We start from the raw sequence: 25,059 nt of genomic DNA on the forward strand, positions 1-25,059 counted from the left end.
GATCCTTCATCATTTATATATATATATATATATATATATATATACGTATATATATACTGTATATATATATATATATATATATATATAATATATATATTAGATAGGGGGTTATTTATCCGAAAAATTTGTGATTTTTTTTATAAAATCGAACTTTTCGGAATTTAAACCCCGAGGGCTAAAAAGCCAGAATATAAAAACATGGCATCTCAAACCTGTAGAGGTTGCATAAAAGTCAATAGCAACAACAGTCCCATTGATTTTTGGTTGTGTCGGGGGTTTCGGGCAATTTCACAATGTTTTTGGAGCTTTCAGGTGAAAACTCCAAAAAATTTGGAGATTTTGGGGAAAATTCCCGAATAAATCGTGAAAATCTGAGCTTTTCCCGCAAAGCAAATTTTTGGGAAAATCTAATAATAAATAAGCGTTAAAAACCCAAGCGGGTTAGATCGGAGTTTATAGCAGCTGATATTGAGATAAATTCGGACCTTGATAAATAACCCCCTTAGTGTTGTGTGTTTTTTAAGTTGTGTCCTTAGCAGTAACAGTCTTCCCTTGCCTGTTACAGATCCAGTCAAAAACGACAGCGCAGTGTGTGACATTCTATTATAATAATAAAAAGCATGTGAAGATTAGCCGCAAGAAGAACCTGATCTTCAGAGATAATGAAAGTAAATCTACCGGTCAAACTCCAATAGAGACAAGAGGTATGAGGACATATCTGTATATTTGTGTGTGAGGTTGAATATGCGCATGTATGTGACAAAATATGAGTTATAGTAACATTATTAGAATTTGTGAGAAATATACTATATGACTATAAGACTATATATATCGTTTTGCCATAATTATTAAATCGGTATAATTGTGATACTTATATGGTGGTGTAGAAACAGGAAAGATTTAAGTAAAGTACATTTTACATGATCATGTTGAACCTCAGACAGCAATGCAAAAATCTGGGTAGATACATAATGTGCCGCGTGTATATACACAGGACATATGTTACTCATTAATTATGTCACTAATGTATTTTATAGCATCAACATCAAGAAAAAGGCAAAGGAGAGAAGGCCAGGAGGAAATGGCCAAAAAAAGGTAAGGACGTCTTAAAAAACTAAGAAAAATCTGTACTTTGAAATGACACGATTGGAAGAGACTAAACAGTTTTTAGGAGGGGAAATTCTTAACACAGACAGCTAGAATATAAAACTATATTTAATACATAATCAGTATGAGTATAAATACACAATGCTGTGGATTGGAGCCAAATGATAGAAGTGATTTGTTCTCATTTGCTTTTCTTTTATTTTTAGGAGAAAATGAACTCTAAGTACATAAATTCTAAAAAAAAAATAAAAAAAAAGAATTTAGAGATTTTATATTTGGAAAAGTCGCAAGGACAACCCATTTTTGAACATCTGAAAGGTAAGCTTGAGAAACCGGATATTTCGATTTAATTCTCTGGGCCCAGGCACATGGTTTGTATAACCTCCTAACTCTTTTCATTGTGATTTTTTCAGTGACATCAATGTGAACTTTGTTGAGAAAACATGAAGTGAGCAAAAGGAAAACTTCAGAAGAATGAAATATTCAAAGAAGAGGGTGGCTGGTGGATTTACTATAGCAACCAATCACATGTTTAAAAGATGCAGAGCAGAATTTGCATATGTTTTTATATTAAACTGTTTGTTCACCTTGAGCAAATAAACATCAAATTGTCATATCACTGTATCATGATTTTGGACATATTTTTCAGAACATAATATTTTCAGTAGGAAGACTTCAACTTTCAACATCTGAAAACTAGTATTTATTAACTGCTTAAAGGAGAATTCAACCCTGTTTAAAAAAAACCAGCGGCCCTGCCTGTATATTTACAGACACTGCTTCACTACAGCATACTTAGTTAATTCCCAAGGTATTTCAAAAGGCACATATTTGGTTATCTTCACTGATTTACTTCATAGACCCTACATATTTTATCATTATCATCATTTATGTATAAGTTAAGGCATCCCCAACCTTTAGAACCCGTGAGCAACATTTAGAAGTAAAAGGAGTTGGGGAGCAACACAAGCATGAAAAATTTTCTTGGGGCGCCAAATAAGTGCTGTGATTGGCCATTTGGTAGCCCCTATGTGGATTGTCATCCTACATTGAGGCTCTATTTGGCAGTGCACCTGGTTTTTATACAACCAAAACTTGCCTCCAAGCCTGGAATTCAAAAATAAGCACCTGCTTTGAGGCCACTGAGAGCAACATCCAAGGGGTTGGAGAGCAACATATTGCTCACAAGCTACTGGTTGGGGATCGCTGAGTTAACACAACACTGCCCAACTGCTTTATATCACAAGTGCAACCACCTTAAAGAAAGTCTCTATACAAGCCATGCTAATGTATGTGATGGGCATTGGGTATATTTCACAAGCACTCTCAATCTATAGAAAACCACAGAGGCACACGGGTTTTGAAGGAATTGATTTGAATGTGGCATTTTGCTATTTTAAGAAAAAGCAGATGGTGTGAAATAAGAATAATTCCTAGGAGCTGTTTATGAGGCTCTCACCTCTGTTTTTCACCCAGCCAGAAAATTAGCAGCTCTGCACGAGGCAATGTTAGCATTATTGATTCAGCAAAAATGTGATTCGTGATCTGCTTCTTCCTGTATACCAACAACTACGAAGCTGGGGAGGGGTGGCCCCCTAAGACTCCTAGTTCAGCTATCACCTAGCAGTTAAAGGGACACTATTCACCCCTTTTCAACACAAGATCAAAGAATAGGACTTGAAAAAGAAAGCATTTTCGCTATAGTACTTCCTGGTTCTGCCGAGCAGAGGAAAAGCTGTCCACTGAGAAGCACTCTCATAATGAGTTGCTCAAATCCTGCAGCTTAGGGAATGGAGCGATATGTTTGTAGAAAGAGAGATAGGGAACAATGGAAGATTAAGATCAGAGAAAAGAAACAGTTTTCAATGTGTGCCTTATAATGCCAAAAATGGGAAAAATATGGATTTTTTTAAAAAAACGCTTAAATATAATAAAATACATGTATAGTATCCTCAAACCCACTATACAGAAAGCTCTGAATTACAGGATGGGCATCTCTCATAGACTCTATTTTATACATATAACCCACATTTGTAAAAAAAAAAAAAAAAATTATTTTCTCTGTAATAATAAAGCAATACTGTCTACTTGATCCAAACGAAGATTTAATTATATCTTATTGGAGACAAAACTAGCCTATTGGATTTATTTCAGTGGCGTAACTACTGGGGGAGCAGGGGATGCGATTGGGCCAGGGCCCCCCGGCAGCTCACGCGCCACTTTTTCCAGCCAGTTCCGGGCGTATGGAGGGGGTGGGGGGGCCTGGCTGCGTGTCCCGTGCCAGCGCCCGCCCCCCTCTAGTTACATTGCTGATTTATTTAATGTTTAAATGATTTTCTAGTAGATTAAAGATATGAAGATCCAAATTACGGAAAGATTCATTATCCGGAAAACCCCAGGTCCCAAGCATTCTGGATAACAGGCCCCATTTGTGTAATAAAATTCATTTGGAACACAATCAATTTTATTGTGCTTATTTTTAAGGTGTTTTTAGTTGTATACTGTTCCATTAAGTACAGGTATTGGATCTATTATCTGGGAAACTGGTGGGAAACAAATAATGCAATAGTATAAAAACCCATGAAAACAAAATAATTAAAAAATTAAAGGTATTAAAAATGTAATATTTTAAAAGTTCTTTGTTCTGGACTGCTCCAAAATATTAGCTCTAGTTTCTGCCCACGGGTAGCAGCACCAGACTTCTTAAAAGGATACTGTCATGGTGAAAAAATGTTTTTTTCAAAACCGGGCTGACCTCACACTGTTCTTTGTCGGTGGCGGGCGGATGTGGGTTGAGCTCTTCTCCTGCTCTCCCTGCCCGCCACCGTCAAATGCCAGCTGCTGACTTTTGGGTTCATCTTTTATAGACGCTGCACCTGCTCGCCCCGCCCCTTTTGTGGCATCATTAGCGGGCGGCGAGGTCTATAAAAGCAACCCGGAACTCGGATGCTTGCGGGCGTGGGCTCAGGTAGGGTGGGTTAGGGTCGGGTGCGAGGAAATCCCGACCCGCACATCGCTACTAGACATATTGTCAGTTTCCCACCTGCCCCAAGTCATGTGACTTGTGCTCTGATAAACTTCAGTAACTCTTTACTGCTGTACTGCAAGTTGTAGTGATATATCACCCCCCCTCCCTTCCCCCCCGAGCAGCCTAACAACAGAACAATGGGAAGGTAACCAGATAGCAGCTCCCTAACACAAGGTAACAGCTCCCTGTTAGATCTAACAACAGCACTAAATAGTAAAACCCAGGTCTCACTGCGACACATTCAGTTTCATTGAGTAGGAGAAACAACAGCCTGCAAGAAAGCAGTTCATCCTAAAGTGCTGGTTGATTCTGAAAGCACATGACCAGGCAAAATGACCTGAGATGCACCTACACCCCAATATTACAACTTAAAAAAAATACACTTGCTGGTTCAGGAATTAAATTTTATATTGTAGAGTGAATTATTTGCAGTTTAAACAGTGTACTTTAGAAATAAAAAATACATCATAAAAATCATGACAGAATCCCTTTAAATAACCTTGTCCCTCTCTTCTCTTAGTCTGGCCCTCCACATTAGCTACAGGGGGTTGAATGGTCCAACATGATCTGCCACACATGCAATCAGTGCATCCTGTAGTATTAGTATTTAAACAGCTAGTTAACTTTCATATGGGCATATAGATCTTAACCACATTTTGTAACCCAGTTCACCCCAGATTTTGCATGGCTAACTAGCAATGAATGTAGATGCATGCTGCTTACTACACTGGTTCTGGCCTGCCAATCAGTATGCATTAAAATTAATTCTTGTTCGCTGTACATAATGTGGATTACATATATGTACACGTGAGGTTTCCCAACTATAGGACAAGCCTGAAGGTCAGTTGGGTTAAACTTCGGGGTGAGTATTTATTGGCTACCCTGAATATACCTGAAACTGTAGCATTGGGGTGGGCAACTGAACACATTTTGATGTTTTCACTCCTCCTCACAGGCAGTTTTGGACTGGGCTGCTGGAGGGCTGGTTGCTATAGGATGTGTCACGTGGGTTTTTTTCGCAGACCTTGGGAGGGGGGCTGCGAGATATTAGGATGGGGCCCTTAAAGGAACAGTTCAGTGTAAAAATAAAAACTAGGTAAATAGATAGGATGTACAAAATAAAAAATGTTTCGAATATAGTTAGTTAGCCAAAAATGTAATGTATAAAGGCTGGAGTGACTGGATGTCTAATATAATAGCCAGAACACTACTTCCTGCTTTGCAGCTCTCTAAGGGTAGGACTCCACGAGCAATTTTGTCGCGATCCGACACGCTGCGACAAAACAAAAATAAGGTAAGAGATAGAATTGTCGCATGGTGTCGCAGTGTTGATCCAATGCGATCCGTCGCGACACGACTGTCGGATGCAGACGATGTGCGCTGCATACAGTCGCGTCGGATCAACGCAGCGACACCTTGCGACAATTCCATCTCTTACCTTATTTTTGTTGCATGTGACAAGTCGCATGCGTTTTGTTGCAGCGTGTCGGATCGCGACAAAATCGGTCATGGAGTCCTACGCTAACTCTGAGTTAGTCAACAACTTTAACGGGGACCACATGGGACATAACAGTTCAGTGAGTTTGCAATTGATCCTCAGCATTCAGCTCAGATTCAAAAGCAACAGTTATAACCCATGTGCCCCCCCCCTCAAGTCACTGATTGGTTACTGCCTGGTAGTGGAAGTAGTGTTCTGTTATGTTACACATCCAGTCACTCCAGCCTTTATACATCACATTTTTGGCTAACTATATTAGAAACATTTTTTATTTTGCACAGCCTATCTATTTACCCAATTTTTAATTTTATACTGAACAATTCCTTTAAGGTTGCAGATTGGCGAGCCCTGGACACCCAAATCTGATGCTGCACACAGGTGAAATAGTGCCTGAAAATACCTTTTGTGGCAGTGAATGAGAATTGCCGTGGGTAAAAAAGATTAAAGCGTGTTATCCACTGCAATTCCCATTCCCTCCAAGGAAAACTGGAATTTCTAGCTCAGCATTAGCTGCAGTTTGGACGTCCCTAAATTGTATATACTTAATATGTCTGATTATTAAATTGTTGTCTTTGTAGGTCATAGAAAACTTCAAAAGAGGCTGGCACAAGCCTGGACCCATGAAGTAGTAAAGCCTGAGTCAGATTGTAAAAGGGTTAAAAAGGCTTACATTTAATTTTCCATAATTAAGAACCAAGGCCTGGCGTGTTTCGTGTCTACCAAAGACACTTAGTCATAGGCTAGTTCTTGGTAAACGCGTCAGGCCTTGGTTCTGAATTATGGAAAATAAAATGTAAGCCTTTTCAACCCTTTTACAATCTGACTCCGGCTTTGCCAGCCTCTTTTGAAGTTTTCTGGTGTTTTGCTGAAGGTCTGGGGCATGTGCACCCAGGTCCACCGTATACAGCGGTAAGCTCAACAAACTAGAGATGCACGAATCCACTATTTTGGATTCAACCAAACCCCCGAATCCTTTGTGAAAGATTCGGCCGAATACCGAACCGAACCCTAATTTGCACATGCAAATTAGGGGTGAAAAGGGGAAAACATTTTTTACTCCCTTATTTTGTGACAAAAAGTCACACAATTTCCCTCCCTGCCCCTAATTTGCATGTGCAAATTAGGATTCGGTTCGGCCGCGCAGAAGGATTTGGCCGAATCCGAATCCTGCAGAAAAAGGCCGAATCCCGAACCGAATCCACTATTTTGGATTCGGCCGAATCCCTGAATCCATCTTGGAAGATTCGGCCGAATACCGAACTGAATCCTAATTTGCATATGCAAATTAGGGGCAGGAAAGGAAAAAGTTAAAAGATTTGGTTTACTTCCTTGTTTTGTAACAAAAAGTCACGTGAAATCCCGCCCTCCCCACAATTTGCATATGCAAATTAGGATTCGTTCAGCCAGGCACAAGGATTCGGCCGAATCTGAACCCTGCTGAAAAAGGCAGAATCTTGGACGAATCCCGAACTGAATCCTGGATTCGGTGCATCCCTAAAACAAACGCATCTAAACTTCGTATATACTGGTTAAACAATTGTATAGTTTGTAGGTCATAGACTTTGGCCACAGTTGAGCTCTGTGCAGTACAAGTTGCCTGTGAGAGAGATGATACACACAACAACTCAGCACACCAGCTCTACTAGTCTATTATCCCTGCTCTCTGGCTGCTCTCTGCTTTATTTCCCTCACAGGATTGTGGGCGGGGCCGAGGGCGGGGCCGAGGGCGGAGCCTCGCCTGAATTGATGGTTCCCCTGTGAGTTTGACTCGGAGTGTTCCTCGCCCCTCCCCTTAGCCTGTGTCAGTGGGAATGTTGAGGAATGTACTAATAACATTTCCACTAGAGGCTCCTGAGTGAGACGGGAGGGCTGTGTGTGCTGCTGCTGCTGCTGCTGATCTTTGGGGAAGACATTCTCTGTATTTGCAGAAGGGAAGGATCTGGAAGAGAAGGGACGGAGTCGGGCAGATTCCGCCAACCGAGATCTCAAGCGAGCTGCACGTGCGCCCAAGGGATCCTGACATCGGAGCGGAGTAGAATGTAAGTGGCTCTGAGCGATGCCTCCCACACACTGAGCATCTAGAGATCAGCTCCGATCTGTTGCACTGCAGCTGCGCCTGAACTGCAACTCTCAGTGTAAAGCAGCAGCAGCCTGGGCGTCTGTGGGATGTAGGTGCTAGGGTGAGGCTGTGGCTCATTAGTATGGGTGCAGTCGCTTTGCCGAGGCAGCACTTTTGTTATGGACTTGCTGTCACCAAAATTAAAAGGAGAAGGAAAGCTGCATAAAGTAGGACAGTTCTGCTGTATTTCTTCTGATTGTTTGCCTAGTGTATTGTATCAGCCTGTACTTCCCAAAGTCTAGTTGTATTCATGTCTCTATCCCAACAGCAAGTCTTGCAAGACTCATGGGAACACCCCTCTATCCATTGTATATACAAGTGTATATAGTGACTAAAGTACCCCCTTCTGCAAAATATAAGGATAGTATAAATTACCGAGAAATTTCATGACCATACATTTTATACAGGTTGTGGAACTCCGAGGTGACTTATAATATCCGCATATTTTACAACTGGGGGTACTTTATTATAATACACACATTTCAGTGAGTCATGTGACAGAAATGACATCAGAACTCACCGTTTATAAGGATATAAAAAAGATATTCATAGCTTTTGTGTATTATAAGGATTTAATTTACAGAATATTCATGGCTCTTGTGTGTTATACATATATATACTCTAAAATAGAGATAGGAAACTTCCCCTGGACTGGAAATTATGAACCTGGTCCAGCAGACGTTGTTGCACTACAACCACTAGTATCCCCCTGACATCTTAAAGGGTGGTTCACCTTTAAATTAACTTTTAGTATGTTATAGAATGGCCAATTCTAAGCAACCTTTCAATTGGTCTTCATTATCTATTTTTTCCATATTTTTTTTCTTTGAATTCTTCTCAGCTATCAAATAGGAGGCACTGACCCCATCTAAAAACAAATTCTCTGTAAAGCTAAACATTTATTGTTATTGCTACTTTTTATTACTCATCTTTCCATTCAAGTCCTCTCCTATTCATATTCCAGTCTCTTATTCAAATCAATGCATGGTTGCTAGGGTAATTTGGACCCTTGCAACCCAATTGCTGAAATTGCAAACTCTGTAAACAAATGCTCTGTAAGGCTACAGATGTATTTTATTACTACTTTTTATTATTCATCATTCTATTCAGGCCTCTCCTATTCATGTTCCATTATTTTTTCAAATCAGTGCATGGTTACTAGGTTATTTGGACCCTAACAACCAAATAGCTGAATTGCAAACTGGAGAGCTGCAGAATAAAAAGCTAAATAACTCAAAAACCACAAATAATAAATAAGGGAAATCCATTGCAAATTGACTCAGAATATCACTTTCTATATCATACGAAAAGTTGAATCAAGGGTGAACAACTCCTTTAAAATGAATCCCATATGTGACAAGTTCTAAGCTGTATCCCAGGCAGCAGAATTATAGGGTTGCTCTTTTTTCATAGATTTATTTATTTATATTTTTATATATATATTTCTCTAATTCCACTGCACGGGAAGCAACTCAGAACAGAGACCTGTATGATTTATATCTTGTTCATTAGGTACAATATTCGGGAAAGTAGAAGGTTTCTGAACAGTCAGGCGAGTAAAGAGTTAATGTGTTAGGGAATTATCAGGTGCGCTGGATTGGGTACTGTCAGTCCTATAATGTAAAGTCAGGGGAATGTTCCTTGTCCCCAGTGACTGACTCAGTAACAAAACAGTAACAGCTGTCTCTTTTCCTCGATACCCATAGAGAACATACAGGTTCCTAATGCCATAGAATAGGACTGAACAGCCTGTAGACTTCCAAATATTGCTGAACTACAGCTCTCCCACGTGTTAGTTGTCTGCTGTAATGAAGATGCTAGGTACTGTAGTCTCGTATAATACACAAAAGCCATGAATATCCTGTAAATTATATCCTTATAAACGGTGAGTTCTGATGTCATCAGTTATAAACAGTGAGTTCTGATGTCATTTCTGTCACATGACTCATTGAAACTTGTGTATTATAATAAATAAAGTACCCCCAGTTGCAAAATATGAGGATATTAGAAGTTACCTCAGAGTTACAAGAGGGGGTACTTTATTCACTATATTATCTGCTGGGCTACAGATTCCCTGTCCCTGCTGTAGGGTGTCCACAAGGTAGAGTCCTGCAGCAGGTCGGGTACCCGCAGGTTACCTGCAAAAAAAGCAGTCACCCTGCGGAATGAGGGGAGGATTTTCAGGTGTGGGTATACCCCCGGGTCTGCGGAGTTGCTGGTTGGGTTGCGGGTCTCATCTAAATTTCTTATCTTATGTAATATTGTCTATATTTTACTCCTTTTAAAGTTTTACAAAACTTGTGTCCGTCCCGCCCACTTTTGATGATGTCACTTCCGGGTTTGCAGCACCATCACTTCCTGTTTGATGGAGTTTGAAGGGTTTCGGGTCGGGTTGCTGATAAGGCAGTTGCTGGTCCGGGTAAGGTAGTGGATCAAAGTGGGTAAATATGCGAGTTGCTGTTCTGGACGCGGGCTGCGGGGTCGGGTCCGGGTCTTAGAAATTGGTTCCGCGCAGGACTCTACCACAAGGGTTTCCAGCACGGGAGGCTATCAGTACATCTCACTGGAGCAAGTGTTTTTTAGAAGGTGACAGCTCAAGGTAAGAGGTTGCATTAGTTCTGCACTGTATGCTAAGCATTATTGGATATCTATAAGGTTCAATATAAAGTGACCCCCAAGTAGCTGCAGCAGGAGATCAATATGTGCAAATCCCAGCCCTATAATTTGACATGACCTAATTGCAATGAGCAGATACTGGTGGCCCCTGACAGTAAGCTGTCTCCATCAGTGTATTCTCAGCACTTCAGAATAATCCGTACAAAATACTCACCCTACGCTTCAGTATCATATGATGCTTTATGGGCAAGGCCAGACATGGCGTTTTTACGTTGCGTTTTTAAAAGATCTTGGTTGTGCGTAAATACGCCACTGAAACCACACGCGACCATCAACGTGCGTTTTTCAGCACATAGGTTTTTTTCCCAACAAGAACTTGTCATTGTCCCCGATCCCCATCATGCCGTTGGCTAGAAATATAAAAGCTATTTAAAAATAAAAAAGCTATTTACATGCAAAACGGAGCAGGAATGATCATCAAATGCAATGTAATTAAGTCACTGGACTAATACGCTGTAAAAACGTATATGCGTAATTTATCTCACGAGAATTTGGACGCCATATTTAAAATATGCTGCGTATATTACGTAAAATAAAAGTAGAGTCTAATGATTTGGTAGTTTCTTGACGTATTGGCGTTTCTGCTCAAAAAAAAGTTAATACTGGGGTCCCATGGCGGATTTCGGCTTGCAAGGGCCCTGTGAGAATTGCCATAGTGTGTTTTCCATTAGTTTTAGTGGTAGTGCAGTTTATGCGTATTTATGCCCGACGGAGCTTTTTTAAAAACACAACGTAAAAACTCCATTTCTGTCCTTGATCTTATAGTAGAGTCCTGCGCGGAACCAATTTCTAAGACCCAGACGCGACCCAAACCGCAACCCGCATATTTACCCACTTTGATCCGCTACTCAGACCAGCAACTGCCTTATCCTCAACCCGGCCCACAACCCGCCGACCACCATCAAACAGGAAGTGATGTGCTGCAAACCGGAAGTGCCATCCATCATCAGAAGTGGCCAGGACAGAAACAATTTTTGTAAAACTTTAAAAGGAGTAAAATATAGACAATTTAGATGAGACCCGCAACCCGACCTGCAACCTGCAGACCCACGGGTATACCCGCACCTGAAAATCCTCCCCTCATTCCGCAGGGTGCCCGTTTTTTTTGCGGGTAACCCGCGGCAGGACTCTACCTTATAGCCACAGTTTGGCATCTTGTGAACTCAATACTACTGTATGTGATACCTGCAGAGTTCATTGTAAAGTGACCCCCGTAGCACTGTCTAACAGAGGCTTCAAATGTTTTTTTTTTTTGCCTTCCCGTGGACCAACTAGGCAGGTAAAAATATAGTTTAAAGGTTGAACTTCATGGACGTTTGTCTTTTTTCTACCTAACTTACTATGTTAATGGATTGCATAGTGACGCCAAGGGTAGACTGCATGCTTTTAATTGTTGGTGCCTTTTGGTTTTGATTCCCATCAGTAGGGCTCTCTTCTGGGGAGTGTTTGTATGTGGGTTTCCTCCTATAACCCAAAACCCATTGGTAGAAGTCCTGACTCTAGTGTGTGCTTGTGTACTTATGATAGGGAAATTAGATTGTAAGCTCACACTGTACTCCACAAAATGGATAGTACACACTTAAATACAGTGTTTCTTTTTCTCCGGTAGGAGTGCAATAGGACCCCAGGGGCTGCTGCCATATCACTATACCTTATCTTACTGTATAAAGCACAGGGTGTGTTAAGTGCATGGTAACGGAGCTGACTCCTACATCTTTACAGGTTGCCAAGAGAACGGTGTTCCCTTAAGATAACATTGATTTATAAAGGATAGATGTATTGTTCTTTAGCAAATGGCCATTGTACCCAATTACTGATGGCAAGGAATCTCGGGGAAATTGCTATTTCCTCCTTGTAGTCTGAGCAAAAGTATAAATAACTTTCTCCCTTTTCAGCCTTCTCCTTTAAACTAATTTGTGGCGTGGGTTATTTGGCAGGCAGATAAAGCTTCGCTAACAAAACAGCCCTTTCAGGCAGGCGATTTATGGAGAATTCTTTATGGGCTGGTTGTACAGCTATTGTGTCACAGCTGAATATCCCAAAATCACTGTTCATTTGTGCCACTAAATTACATTTGCTGATTGAACGGGCAAGTCCAGAAAGCCTTCTCAGATGCACAGCCGCCCGCTTTCATTGCAGTTCTGCTGACTCGGACAGGGACAGGAGTCTGTGAGGGTTATTTTCTGTAGGGATAGAGAAAATCCCAAAATGTCTGGTGCTGCATTAACCGTGGTGTAAAGCTGGCTGTAGGGTTGTAACCCCCAAAATAAAACGTAATTCTTCACAACTTCCAATATGCAGTCTTTAAAAACACTCTGTGATTACTTGGAAATGTAAATTCTACCAGAAGCATGTTTGTTTCTTACTATTCTCTGCACTACTGGTTCTGACTTTTAAGGGTAAGGTCACACTGGGCGTTTTGGGGAGATTTGGTCGCCTGGCGACTAATCACCTCGTCTTTGCAGCGACTAATCTCCCCAAACGCCTTCCACTCTGCACTGGCTTAAAATGAAAAATCGACGGCGCTAATCACATGCGGCGATTTGTTTTTCGAAGTCGTTTGAAGTTTCCTCGTGGCGTATGGGGAGATTGGTCGCCACAAAGACGAGCCGATTAGTTGCCAGGCGACCAAATCTCCCCAAAACGCCCAGTGTGACCTTACCCTAAAACAATGTAGCAGAAGCCAGCTGGTTAACTGACCTAACAAACTTCTACATAGTTACAAAAGTCAGTTGCAGCTGTGCAGAAATGGGCTGACTACCCAGAGAACATACAAAGGCCGAGGGTACAATGGGCTGAAGTGGACCTGTCATCCAGACACAAAAATCTGTATAATAAAAGTCCTTTTCAAATTAAACATGAAATCCAATTTATATTTTTTATTAAAGAATTTATAGCTGTAGTACGCTCATTTGAAAATCTCAGCTGTCAATCAAATGTTGTCTGCCCATCCTCTATGCCTTAGGCATAGAGGCGGGGCAGGCAATTACTTTCACTTTCCATTCAGCACTTCCTAGATGTCACTGCTCTCCCCACATTCCCCCGTTCTCTTCACCATTTAATTGTGTAGCCAGTACATGGGGATGGACATCGGGTCCCCCATTCTGGTGCACAAACAAGATTCTGAGATGATGCAAGACTTGTATTAATAACAGTGTCCACAAAATGGCTCCTACCTGCTTGCTATAATATTGAATTCCCAAACTGAAGGAAACAAAATTCAAATAATTTATATAGTCTAATTGAAGTTTGCTTGACTAATGTGATAAAATAGGATTTTGAATATTTTTTTTGGGTGACGGGTCCCCTTTAACCCTTATGCTCCAATCAGCACTTCTGTTTGCCTGCACCCAAACCACACTGTGTTGGCCTGGGTGCAGACACCGGTGTTGATGTAGTTGCCAAAATGTATAGTTGCAGGTTTTAGCACAGAAATCTGCTCCCAAATCCCCTGCATTGGCCTGGGTGCAGGCACAAAAGAGTGCTAATTCGAGTGCAGGGGTGATGGTCGGCCTGCGTGTCTCCGCAAGATAAGAATCAGCCTACTGTGGTCATATCTTAAGGCCTGTGCTTAATCCATTCAATTTGTACTGATTTGTCTTCACTTTCTTTGAAAAGATTACATTTGCAGCACCTGTTGAGCATAAAGAGACTGATCTTTCCAGTTTCTTCTGTTCAGTATCTGAAACTTTTTACATGACAGCAATTAATTTCCTTACATATGAGATGGACTCAGATAATGTCTGACTGTGCCTACTAAGGTTCACCAGAGAACCGGACATCTAGGGCCCACTCTATAGGCAGCATGCTGCATGCAAAAAAGTTACTGCTTTTTGGAGCATACCAGATGAATCGACTGCATTAGTTATCGCACAGCCTAAGGGTCTGGCCACATGGGCAGATTCGGGGAGATTAGTCACCAGGCGACAAATCTCCTCTTCTTCACGGGGACTAATCTCCCCAATCTGCCTTCCCCTGCCTTCGGCTGGCTAAAATGTAAATCGCCTGGGGGCAGGCACACGGAGCACTTCGTTTTCAGAAGTCGTCCAAGTCAATTGTGGGTGACTTCGGAAAACGAAGTGCTCCGTGTGCCTGCCCTTAGGTGATTTTCATTTCAGCCGGCGGAAGGCAGGGGAAGGCAGATCGGGGAGATTAGTCGCAGTGAAGAAGAGGAGATCTGTCGCCTTGCGACTAATCTCCCCGAATCTGCCTGTGAGGCCAGACTCTAAAGGTGGTTTGCCAAACAAGCGGATCTCCTCCCGATATGCCCACCTTGAGGTGGGCGATATCGGGCTGATCCGATCATGGACCCTAGGGGCCCATTGATCAAATTATATAATGAAAGAAATATGGGGCGGCGGGTCACGGTTAGGGTTGCCACCCGGCCGGTATTTTACCGGCCTAGACGGTAAAACACCTGCCAAGACCGGTATTACAAATTTACCAGCCAGTAAATTTGTAATACACCTAACAAATGCCCGTGGCCTGCCCCCCAGTCTGGTGAAAACTCACCTTTTTGCCGGCTTCTTGCGACTCGCGTGCTGTGGCTCCGCCCCCTTTGACATCACAATCCACTTCATCCAATCGTGCACCGTGGCTCAGTCCCTTCGCCGTCACAACCCATCCCTTTTGACGTTACGGCCCGCCTTTTAAAAGGTGGCAGCCCAAGTCATGTGACCGCATCAATGAACAGATGCGGTCTGCAATCCTACAGGATTTTTAGCCCTGTCAGATATCGATGGAGGAAGCGCGTCGGAGGGTCCCATACATAGGCCAATAAGCCCCCGACTCGGTCTGTCTGCAGCTTATATCGGCCCGTGTGTGGCAACCTTAAGAGGGGCATGTAGGCATCCCCCCAACCCACCCCTAAACTGCACATTGTTTAAATGCACAAGTTAGGTAACATCAGAAGGCTCAGCATGCATCAGGGCTCTGTGCTTATTGCCTGCTCTGACACTGCTCTCTTCATCGAGTACCAGAATTTTTATTTGACGCTCAGTGCAGAGACCAGCAACCTTGGGGGTGCAAGTGCTCTATTAGTGAGCACTAACTGTGCCATTTAGCACTCTTGCCCTTGTACCTGGGGCTCGTAAATGACCCCTTATGTATAATTAGATATACAATGTACTAAATGGTTTCTGTAGCTCTTTGGCAGAAGACAGAGCTGATTGGATTTCTCATACATTGGGCCCCCTGTAAGATTCCCTGTTATCCTGGTAAACCAGTGTAACCCTGTATCTAATCAGCTTTGCAGAAGGAACTCAAAGCTTGTTATGATTCTCATCTTAGTTAGCCAATAAAGGTATCACCTTTACACCACTTTTGTTATGCCTCATATCAGAAGTTTTATCCTATAACTTGTTCAACTGGTAACACAGTACACAACACTTTACCTGCATCCTAATCTTAGAATTAGTATGTAATAACTGAGAAAATCTCAGTCTAATTGGTGTATTGTTATACCGGGTCTATAGCAGGACACATCAGCCAATATTTGGGGTGTAATGGGCTTTGTTAGGGTTGTGCATTCATTGGATATGGGGCGAATCTTTTACAACTGCATGGAAATTGAAGCGCAACACCAGCTAAAGGGAGATAGCATGACATTCCTAACCGTTTTACAAATACAAAGGGTTACATGAAGCAGAACTGCTGACTTCATCTTCCAGGTAATTTTATTCCCTTTCAGACTGTAATTGGTCTTTCTCTTATTTTTACTTTACAAGGAGATTGTGGAGAAAAATGGACAAGTGATTGCAACAGGGATCCCGACTACTGAGGCTTTCCACGGATTACAAAAGTTCGACAAATTCCATTCTTTTGGATTTCTATAATTTTAACTTTATTTGACCTTTAATGACGTTGGGAGGAGAAACATGGCCTCCAGTCTGACCTGCGCTGGAGTAATATGGGCAATACTATCATTCCTGTGTGCTGCAGCCTCTTGTGTTGGATTCTTCATGCCATATTGGCTGCTGGGTAGCCAGCTGGATAAGCCAGTGTCGTTTGGAACCTTCCGTCGGTGCTCATACCCCGTTAGGGATGAATCCCGCCAGACCACTTATATGGTGGAACAGTGTGGCCGCTATGCGTCTTTCCAGGCAATCCCAAGTCCTGAGTGGAGAATCTGTACAGTAGTTACAGGACTTGGTTGTGGCCTTCTCCTTTTGGTTGCCCTGACAGCGATGATGGGATGTTGTGTGTCTGAGCTCATCTCTAGGACCGTGGGAAGAGTGGCCGGTGGGATACAGTTTTTGGGAGGTAAGGTTTTTTAATTGCATCCGTACTGTTTTTCCCCCTTATTTGTGTTTAAAACTAAATTATAAGCAGTGGGAGATATTTACTGCTGTAGCACAACTTCCACAGATCAACTGTTCCTTTCCAATGAAGCCAAGTAGGGTGACAGGATCCAGATTCACTGCAGGCAAAATAGATTACAAGGCACATTGAAGAGCAAGTGCCTGAAAGACATCTATTTCTACCATCTAATCACTCATGTTTCTCTTGGTTTCTATGAACAGGCCTTCTGTGATCAGCTGCACTAGGGGGTGTCTTAGAATGACCCTTATCACATTTCCCCATTGTAAATAATATAATGCACCTTTGGGCTAAACTTGACCGTTGCCTTTAAATATTACAACCTTGTAGGAGCCCACAGTAGATCCTTTTCAATGTCTGCATGGCGACTGGTTCCCAAGGTTTGTTCCCCAGAAGCACAGTTGAATGTTGCCATTTTGACCTTTAGCCAATCAGAGTTTTTACCTCTCTAAGGGTTGTAATACAGTTCCTTATCTGAACTAATTGCTGAGGAACAATGTAGATGGTCTGCCATCCGCAAGATGGCTGGTATCCTATGCTTCAAATTGCGTCCTTAGTTGATCTCTGTCTGGTGTTGAATTGGACAGTATAGTTATGCTCTTTCTTTCTGGTTCAATTTGTCTTGTCTAGCCCAACAATGGCTGGCTGATGCAAATAGGGTTTCTATTTGACATTTGAATTACAGCGACACAAAAAGTAACTTTTAAAAGTATTTTTAATACTACATACTACAACGTATTAAAAAAAAAAAGTATAGGGCCATGGCATCTACACTCGAAGTTGTTGGCCAGTATCCTTACAGTTTTGCTTCCATGAAAATAAAAGAAACACTAACAGATATTCAGTTCGTATGGCAAGGTCCTCTGCAGGACCCAAATTGGAAAGAGCATGAGTTACAACTACAACCTCATATTCAAGTTGTATAAATTTAAAACGAAGGACAATAAGCAGGATAACTGCCAATGTGCAATTTTATTACTATGCACACGACATGTTTCGGGCGTCACAGGCCCTTTCTCAAGTTTCTCATATCCAAGTTGGTTGCACTGCCGCAGATTTATTTTTTAAAAACAATTAATGTCCTCGGGAGGAAACAAGAATAGTTATTGAAAACATCTGTCTGTCTGGAACTGCAGGAGAATGCTCTCCCCACACTTCTGCTGAGTAATGCACCTCTTAGCCGATCCAAGGGAATCAGTGCCCAAATTGGACAAATATGCGGCTTAATGTAACATAAATTGCCAGATTTTTGCTAAAGGTCAGCTTTAATCACTCAAAAAAATATAGTTTATTCACTATAATATCTGATTTTTTTGTAGAAAAAAGGACCTGCCAAGGTTGTATAGAAGTCAATGGGAGAGGTCCCTATCCTATTTGGAAGTTTCTGTGTTCTGCGCTGAAAATAGCCTGAAAATCTTACTATATCTGACTTTTTGGGCAAGAATCTGAAAAATGTGGGGTTTTCAGGGAAAAAGCACAAAAAAACCTAGCTATTCGGGGCAAAAACTCAGAAAAAAACATAGGATTTTTGCTCGATTTTATCGAGTTTGTCCCTGATCCGATTAAATTGTGCTTTTTTATTAATAAATAAGGTCACATAGAAGATTCTAATTTGGTTTAACTTTTTAATTAAATACAATTCGGATTTTGATAAATAAGGCCCTGTATGTTTAAATTCAGATTTTTTTTTTTTAAGCAGACGTATGGTAGGAAGATTTAAATTGCGGAAATATGCCTTATCTGAAAATAGGGATGCACCGAATCCACTATTTTGGATTCGGCCTAACCCCTGAATCCTTTGTGAATGATTCGGCCGAATACTGAACCGAATCATATGCAAATTAGGGGTGGAAAGGGGAAAAACATCTTAGATGTCCTTGTTTTGCGACAAAAAGTCACGCGATTTCCCTCCCTGCCCCTAATTTGCATATGCAAATTAGGATTCGGTTTGGCAGGGAAGAAGGATTCCTCCGAATCCTGCTGGAAAAGGCCAAATCCCGAACTGAATCCTGGATTCGGTGCATCCCTATCTGAAAAACCCCTGTGTCCCAAGCATTCTGGATAATAGATCCCATACCTGTATTGGTAACAAGCACAAACCATGCCAGTGAACAAAATCATAGCATATTCAGCATATGATTCCAGGTTAGTCTTGTATCTGTGTCCGTCTACAATCCTATTAGTTTGCAACATTAAGGGCTATTCCACACGGGGAGATAGCGACGCGTTTGCGGTCGCGGCGACAAAGCGCCGCGACAGTCGCCGCGACCGGCGCAGGCGACAGTTTTGTATGGGCGCCTATGTAAAAACGCCTGTGCTAACCACACGAGGCGATGCGCTTTTCAACAGTCGCCTGAAAAAGCCTGGCGAGGCATTTTCAGGCGACTGTTGAAAAGCGCATCGCCTCGTGTGGTTAGCACAGGCGTTTTTACATAGGCGCCCATACAAAACTGTCGCCTGCGCCGGTCGCGGCGACTGTCGCGTCGCTTTGTCGCCGCGACCGCAAACGCGTCGCTATCTCCCCGTGTGGACTAGCTCTTAAGCCTCCAGGGTTACACACATACTGGGCCATGACTACGGTAATCTTAATTTTTATCTCTTTTTTTATCTCTAGTTTTGAAAACACAGTCTCTCCTAATTATTCACAGGGGGACAGTAACCCCTAGCAACCAATCAGATGTTTGCTTTTATTAGTCTAACTGCACTTCCCCAGTAACAACTGTTTTGTTGCTATAGGTTACTGCACCTGTGTTAAAAAATGAGCCCCTGTGAAACTGGAGCAGAGGATGGTATGCGCCCCCAGAATGACACCGATTCCTGATCATACAAAAGCGCACACTGTGACAGAGAACAAATGGGCAGGATGTTCACAGCAGTTTAGACTTTATAAATGGCAGATCATAATAATGGATGATCTTAAAATGGCACAAAACCCACTGACACCACAGATTCTTAACAAGACAATGATGAATGAGCGTAGTTTATAGAAAATGGCCAAAAATTGCCTGGAAAACATGAATTATTCAGCAGCATTGTCTGTAAAAAAAAAAACAGGGACAACATCCAACTGTAAAGTGTTTGCGTAGAAATGATTATTTTCGTATTTATTTTTTTCAGGTTTGAAAAAAGAATATTTACTTATATAATTTTAGTTAAAAGATGTTATAAAGAGAACTGGACTTTTTCTCTAAGAGAACTGGTCTTTATTTGGAATCATTTAAAACTTTATTTCGGAGCTTACCAGTTATTTATTTAAACTGTTATCTAGTTACCAGGGTCCCACATACCTAACAACCAGGTGGTAGTTGGAGCAACTGCCTGAAAATGAATAGGGAAAAAATATCTAGTGCAAATATAAATTGGTCTATGTGTGCTATGTGTGGTCTGATTTTAGGGAATCTCCTCCATGGAAGACCATGGAAGTGAGTGCCCTAGCTTGCTCAAAAAACAAAATTTGTGAATCGCATTGAAGTCAATGGGCTTTTTTATGCCACATGACAATTTTTCTCTCCGAATGCATCCGAAGTCAATAGCCGTTTTTTGTTATGGCGACTTTTTTGTTCTAATGCATTAGTCAATGAGTGTTTTTTCTTATGGCGACTTTTTTCTCCAAAAGCATTCAAAGTCAATAGGCGTTTTTTTCTTAAGGTGACTTTTTTTCTCCCAGTACATAAGGACAGAGACACAGTGTCAGATTCAGGGAGATTGGTCACCTGGTTTCCATCAGGAGGCGACTTTGGAAAACGAAGTACTCCGAGTGCCATCCCGTCTGCGATTTTCATTCTAGCCGATGGGAAGGCAGTTCGGGGAGATTAGTCGCCCTGAAGAAGAGGAGATTTGTCGCTGGGCGAAGTCAGTGGGCGTTTATCATATGGCGACTTTTTTTCTCCTAATGCTTTAAAGTCAATAGGCATTTTTTATTGACCATGCCCATTTTATGGCCACACCCCCAATTGCAACGTCCATATTACAAAATTTGGCAAGTTATGGAAATTTGAACGAATTTCTGAGGGTTATAGTGTTGGGTTTTATGTATTACAGTTTTGCTAATAAAGGTGAATTACCCTTTAAACTGCAAGTCACAGTTTCCGCCAGAGACCTGCTTATTTTAGTTACAATTGTTTCTTTGCTTTATCTTAAATTGTAACAAATGTTTCGAAGTGCACCTGCCAGGTATTCTGAGCTCTCCAAAAACCAATTAAGTTTTAGAAACTTTGTATCTTTTTCTGGCTGTTCAGTGCAGGAGATCAAAGAGAAAGTCAGGACACTTCAGTAACAATGTGGGTTGAGCTGTCAAAATCGGGACTGTTTCTCCAAAAACGGGACAATTAGAAGGTATGTAATACAGAGTAGCAAAACAGATATAAGCTCTTATATTTCTAGCACCAGTAAAATCTAGCTGCTGATTGGCCAAAGGGTTACTAAACTGAGACCAATTTATTACTGTGTTACTACTACATACTGTACCTCCCTGTAGCTAAGGAAAGTCAGGCACAAGTGCATTGTACTGATATATAACGCAAGGAACACTCCAATCCAAATATAATGCTCAACAAACCATAAGTCACTTTGAACTTGATGCCGGTATTGTTTTTCTGCTCAATTAATGAAGAGTAAATGTTCATGACCTGCCACATGCTTGACACTAAATGCTTAACTCTGCCAGAACTGAGAGAAACCTACAGGGGGGATCATTATAAACTATTATAACTAAGGCAATAAATAGATTATAGGAGAACTAAACCTTGAAAAAGAAGTCTGTCATATGTTTTGGGTTTATATACCAGCCCAAGACCACCACAGCCCTTTAACAGGGCAGTCCATATAAGGCAATATGAAAGTTACACGAATTACATTTTTTAAACAGAGAAATAACTTTTGCAGTGTAAATTCATTTTTAGTTTTAGTGCTTTTAGAGTTCTTCCCTACGCTCTTTCTATGCATTTTCTATATAAAGCCAAAATTCTGGTATTAGCAGTTTAAAACTGCCAATATCTCACAACAAAATAGAAAATTAATGTCAATTATGAAAAAGCTCGACCAAATCTACTTGTGTTTGACCCACGTACTGTTCTATTCAAGATAATTATACATATGTTTGCTGCAGCCTCAACCCACCTAATACTTCAAGGTCTATAAAAGAAAATTCAATACTGTGCTAATTTCGAGAGTGTTCAAGTGTTTAAAATAAATGAGAATATTATAATGTAGTGTTGCCCTGCACTGGTAAAATTGTCGTGTTTGCTTCAGAAACACAACTATAGTTTATATAAACAAGCTGCTGTGTAGCCATGGGGGCAGCCATTCAAGCACATGATACACAGTTGTAAGTTCTGAAGAATCTCATTGTATGAGTTTATCTGTTATCTGCTGTGTATCCTGTGCGTTTTCTCCTTTTTCAGCTTTGAATGCAGGCACGGACTGGCAATCTGTGGGTTCTGGCAAATACCAGAGGGGCTGCTATAAGGTCCCATAGAAAGTCAGTATTTAGTGGGCTGGTGGGGGCTGTTTGGGGCTCTATGTGGGCTGATTGGGCCTCTGTGTTCAGGAAATGCCAGGGCCTATTTTAATTCTCAGTCCGGACCTGTTTTAATGGCTGCCCCTATGGATACACAGCCGCTTGTATAAATAAACTATTGTAGAATAGTTTATATAAAGCAAATACACCGGTTTTACTAATATAGAGAAACACTTAATTAAATTGTCATTCTTTTAAAACACTTTAGTATTTTGGTGTTACGGTTCCTTTAAGTCTCTTCTTTTTGCTCGAAACAGAATTAAAGCTTTGCATTCCTTCAGCCTAAACTAAGTGTAAAAATTTCCTTTAAAAAAATTGGATTAGTAAACACAAAATTTCTCTGTTTTATTTGCTGGACCTGTAGGGCTCTGAGGGGGTTTTGGTGAATATTTTGTGATGTGTAATGTGAGAGAAACTACTTGACTTCAGAATTAATTGATTTGCATGCATTCCTGGGTATATTTTGCCTTTGATAACCCAAAGACCCAGAATCCCTTGCAGTATATACTCAGGAGAAGTGTTGACAACCAGCAATTGATATTTGGATTAAGCAACTGAAGAATGGAAGGCTTATTGCATTCTTTCACGCAGACTCCAACTGCCTATCATTACTTACAGCAGTTTCATTTTTTATTAAGTAAGGGAATCGTTGTCCCTAGAAATGACCCATACTTTTTTTAAAAGACCACCCACACAGTATGTAAAATACCACTAACCAGAAAATACGTATACTGAACCGTAATTTTTTATTTTTGTATTATTTAAAATTTTTCCTCTGCAGCTCTCAGGCTTTTATATTAAAGTGAGAAGAGTCCTGTACATTGGGTATGTTGTGAATGGAACTTGTGGGACATTCTGCTCTATCAGAGGAAGCCTAATACCAGGTTTATAGAGAGACAACCATGTTCTCCGGGTAGGGTTGCCACTATTATGGAAACATTATTCTGGCCTGGTGTTAAAGTGGACCTGTCACCCAGACATAAAAATCTGTATAATCAAACTCCTTTTCAAATTAAACATGAAATCCAAATACTTTTTTTTTATTAATGTATTCATAGCTGTTGTAAACTCATTTAAAATCTCAGCTGTCAATCAAATATTGCCTGCCCCTCCTCTAGGCATAGAGGCGGGGCAGACAATTACTTTCACTTTCCATTCAGCACTTCCTAGATGTCACTGCTCTCCCCCACATTCCCCCAGTTCTCGTTACCATTTAATTGTGTAGCCAGGGCATGGGGATGGACATCAGGTCCCTCATTCTGGTGCACAAACAAGATTCTGAGATGATGCAAGGCTTGTCTTAATCACAGTGTCCACAATATGGCTCCTGCCTGCTTGCTATAATTATGAATTCCCAGACTGAAGGAAACAAGATTCAAATAATTTATATGGTGTAATTAAAGTTTATTTTGCTTGACTAATGTGATAAAATGAGATTTGGAATATTTTTTTGGGTGACAGGTCCCCTTTAAAGGGGTTGGTGCAAGGGATGGGGTGGTTTTGATTTAAAGGTGCAGATCATGCTGGGATTTAGTACGTAGGGTAGGATGATAGGGGGATATAGAATGTGAGCTGGGAGAGGGATTGGGGCAGGCCAGGGTCGAAAGGTGTACTTCTAATTTACATTGCTGATAAATTTGTAATGACTGCAACCTGGCTTGTATTTTATTTTACCAGCTAGACTAGGTGACAATAATGTCTCTAGGCATGAAAGACTCTTGTGACCGTATGATGTATCCATTGCCCAATTTACCACAAAACCTCATTAGTATCTACCACTTGTACTTACCCCCCTCATCCTCCAGCAGTTCCCTACTTGCAGAATGTTACACAAACCATGCCATTTCCATGTTAAAAAAATACATGCATAGGGATACTGTACTACCACATACTGGAGTCATTCCAGGCCTCCGTCTATTCAGACCATCTAATCTGCCCCCTTGCAGTTTGGGTCTGCAAGTATGGGCTTTTGTTTGCCAAAATAAGGGATATTTTTGCTCGACAACTTACACACTATCATCAGGAGGACGGAAAATGCCTATATGAACAGCCTCCTAGAAGAAGTGATTCCTGCGGAGGACAGAGTTATAAATCAAGCAGCCTGATGACGGGGGGGGGGGGGGGGCTGATGGTGATGGGGGCTACACTTTTTTAATTAGCAAAACCAACCAGATCACATTAGCTGTTGTATAGTCTGTGTGAGACAAAAGATATGCAAAATTAATAATAATCTTACCTAAGGCTATTGCTGAAACAAAGATGGCTTTCTTAAATCAAACATCTGGTTTAACCGCCCTTCCTCTGTGCTAAAGGTGCCTGGAGATCCCATTGGCATTTAAGGGAAGACCATCCAAGTCATTATATATATGAACTTCCTCCTGTGGCTAAATACAAAACCTGCAAACCTAATGCTTTCTCTCTTTCAGAAATGTCCAACATGCAAGTCTAATAATAATAATAAGTACCAACATATTCTGCATCCGTGTACAATAAATGAGTGTATGCATTGAACATAGAAAAATCAAACGGCAACTGTGTTTTTATTGCTACTTCCATCAATGGAGTGCACAGATCTAAACTCTACTACAATTCATTTAGAAACAGCCAGTCAACTTGGAAAGTTCTGTTAAACTAAAGAATTTCCTTCTACAGTATTAAATGTCACTGGCAAGTGTTCAGCTTCCTCCTAATGGTATTTATGTGATGTGGGTTAAATAAGTGCAGTATGGGCACACCATAAAAAGTCATTTATAGGCATTACTGTCAGCCATTTGCTCCTTGCCTGTGCACAGCAT

At 41.2% G+C, this 25,059-nt stretch overlaps 1 protein-coding gene across 2 annotated transcripts in view; it reads left to right on the forward strand.

Moving 5' to 3' along the window:
• The first annotated feature begins 7,421 nt into the window (after nucleotides 1-7,421).
• Nucleotides 7,422-25,059, forward strand: part of LOC108709933 (LHFPL tetraspan subfamily member 6 protein) — a 114,673-nt gene continuing 97,035 nt past the window's right edge. The window contains exons 1-2 of one of the 2 annotated variants that reach the window (XM_018250207.2): nucleotides 7,422-7,672; nucleotides 16,155-16,689. In XM_018250207.2, the coding sequence (XP_018105696.1) occupies nucleotides 16,305-16,689 (385 nt within the window). In that variant the 5' untranslated portion in view covers nucleotides 7,422-7,672; nucleotides 16,155-16,304. Of the gene's footprint in view, nucleotides 7,673-10,123; nucleotides 10,352-16,154; nucleotides 16,690-25,059 lie in introns of those variants that run through there. The other variant, XM_018250208.2, reaches the window with a different exon arrangement.

The sequence above is a fragment of the Xenopus laevis genome, chromosome 2S (genome assembly GCF_017654675.1).
Source record: "Xenopus laevis strain J_2021 chromosome 2S, Xenopus_laevis_v10.1, whole genome shotgun sequence".
In the NCBI taxonomy this organism is placed as follows: domain Eukaryota; kingdom Metazoa; phylum Chordata; class Amphibia; order Anura; family Pipidae; genus Xenopus; species Xenopus laevis.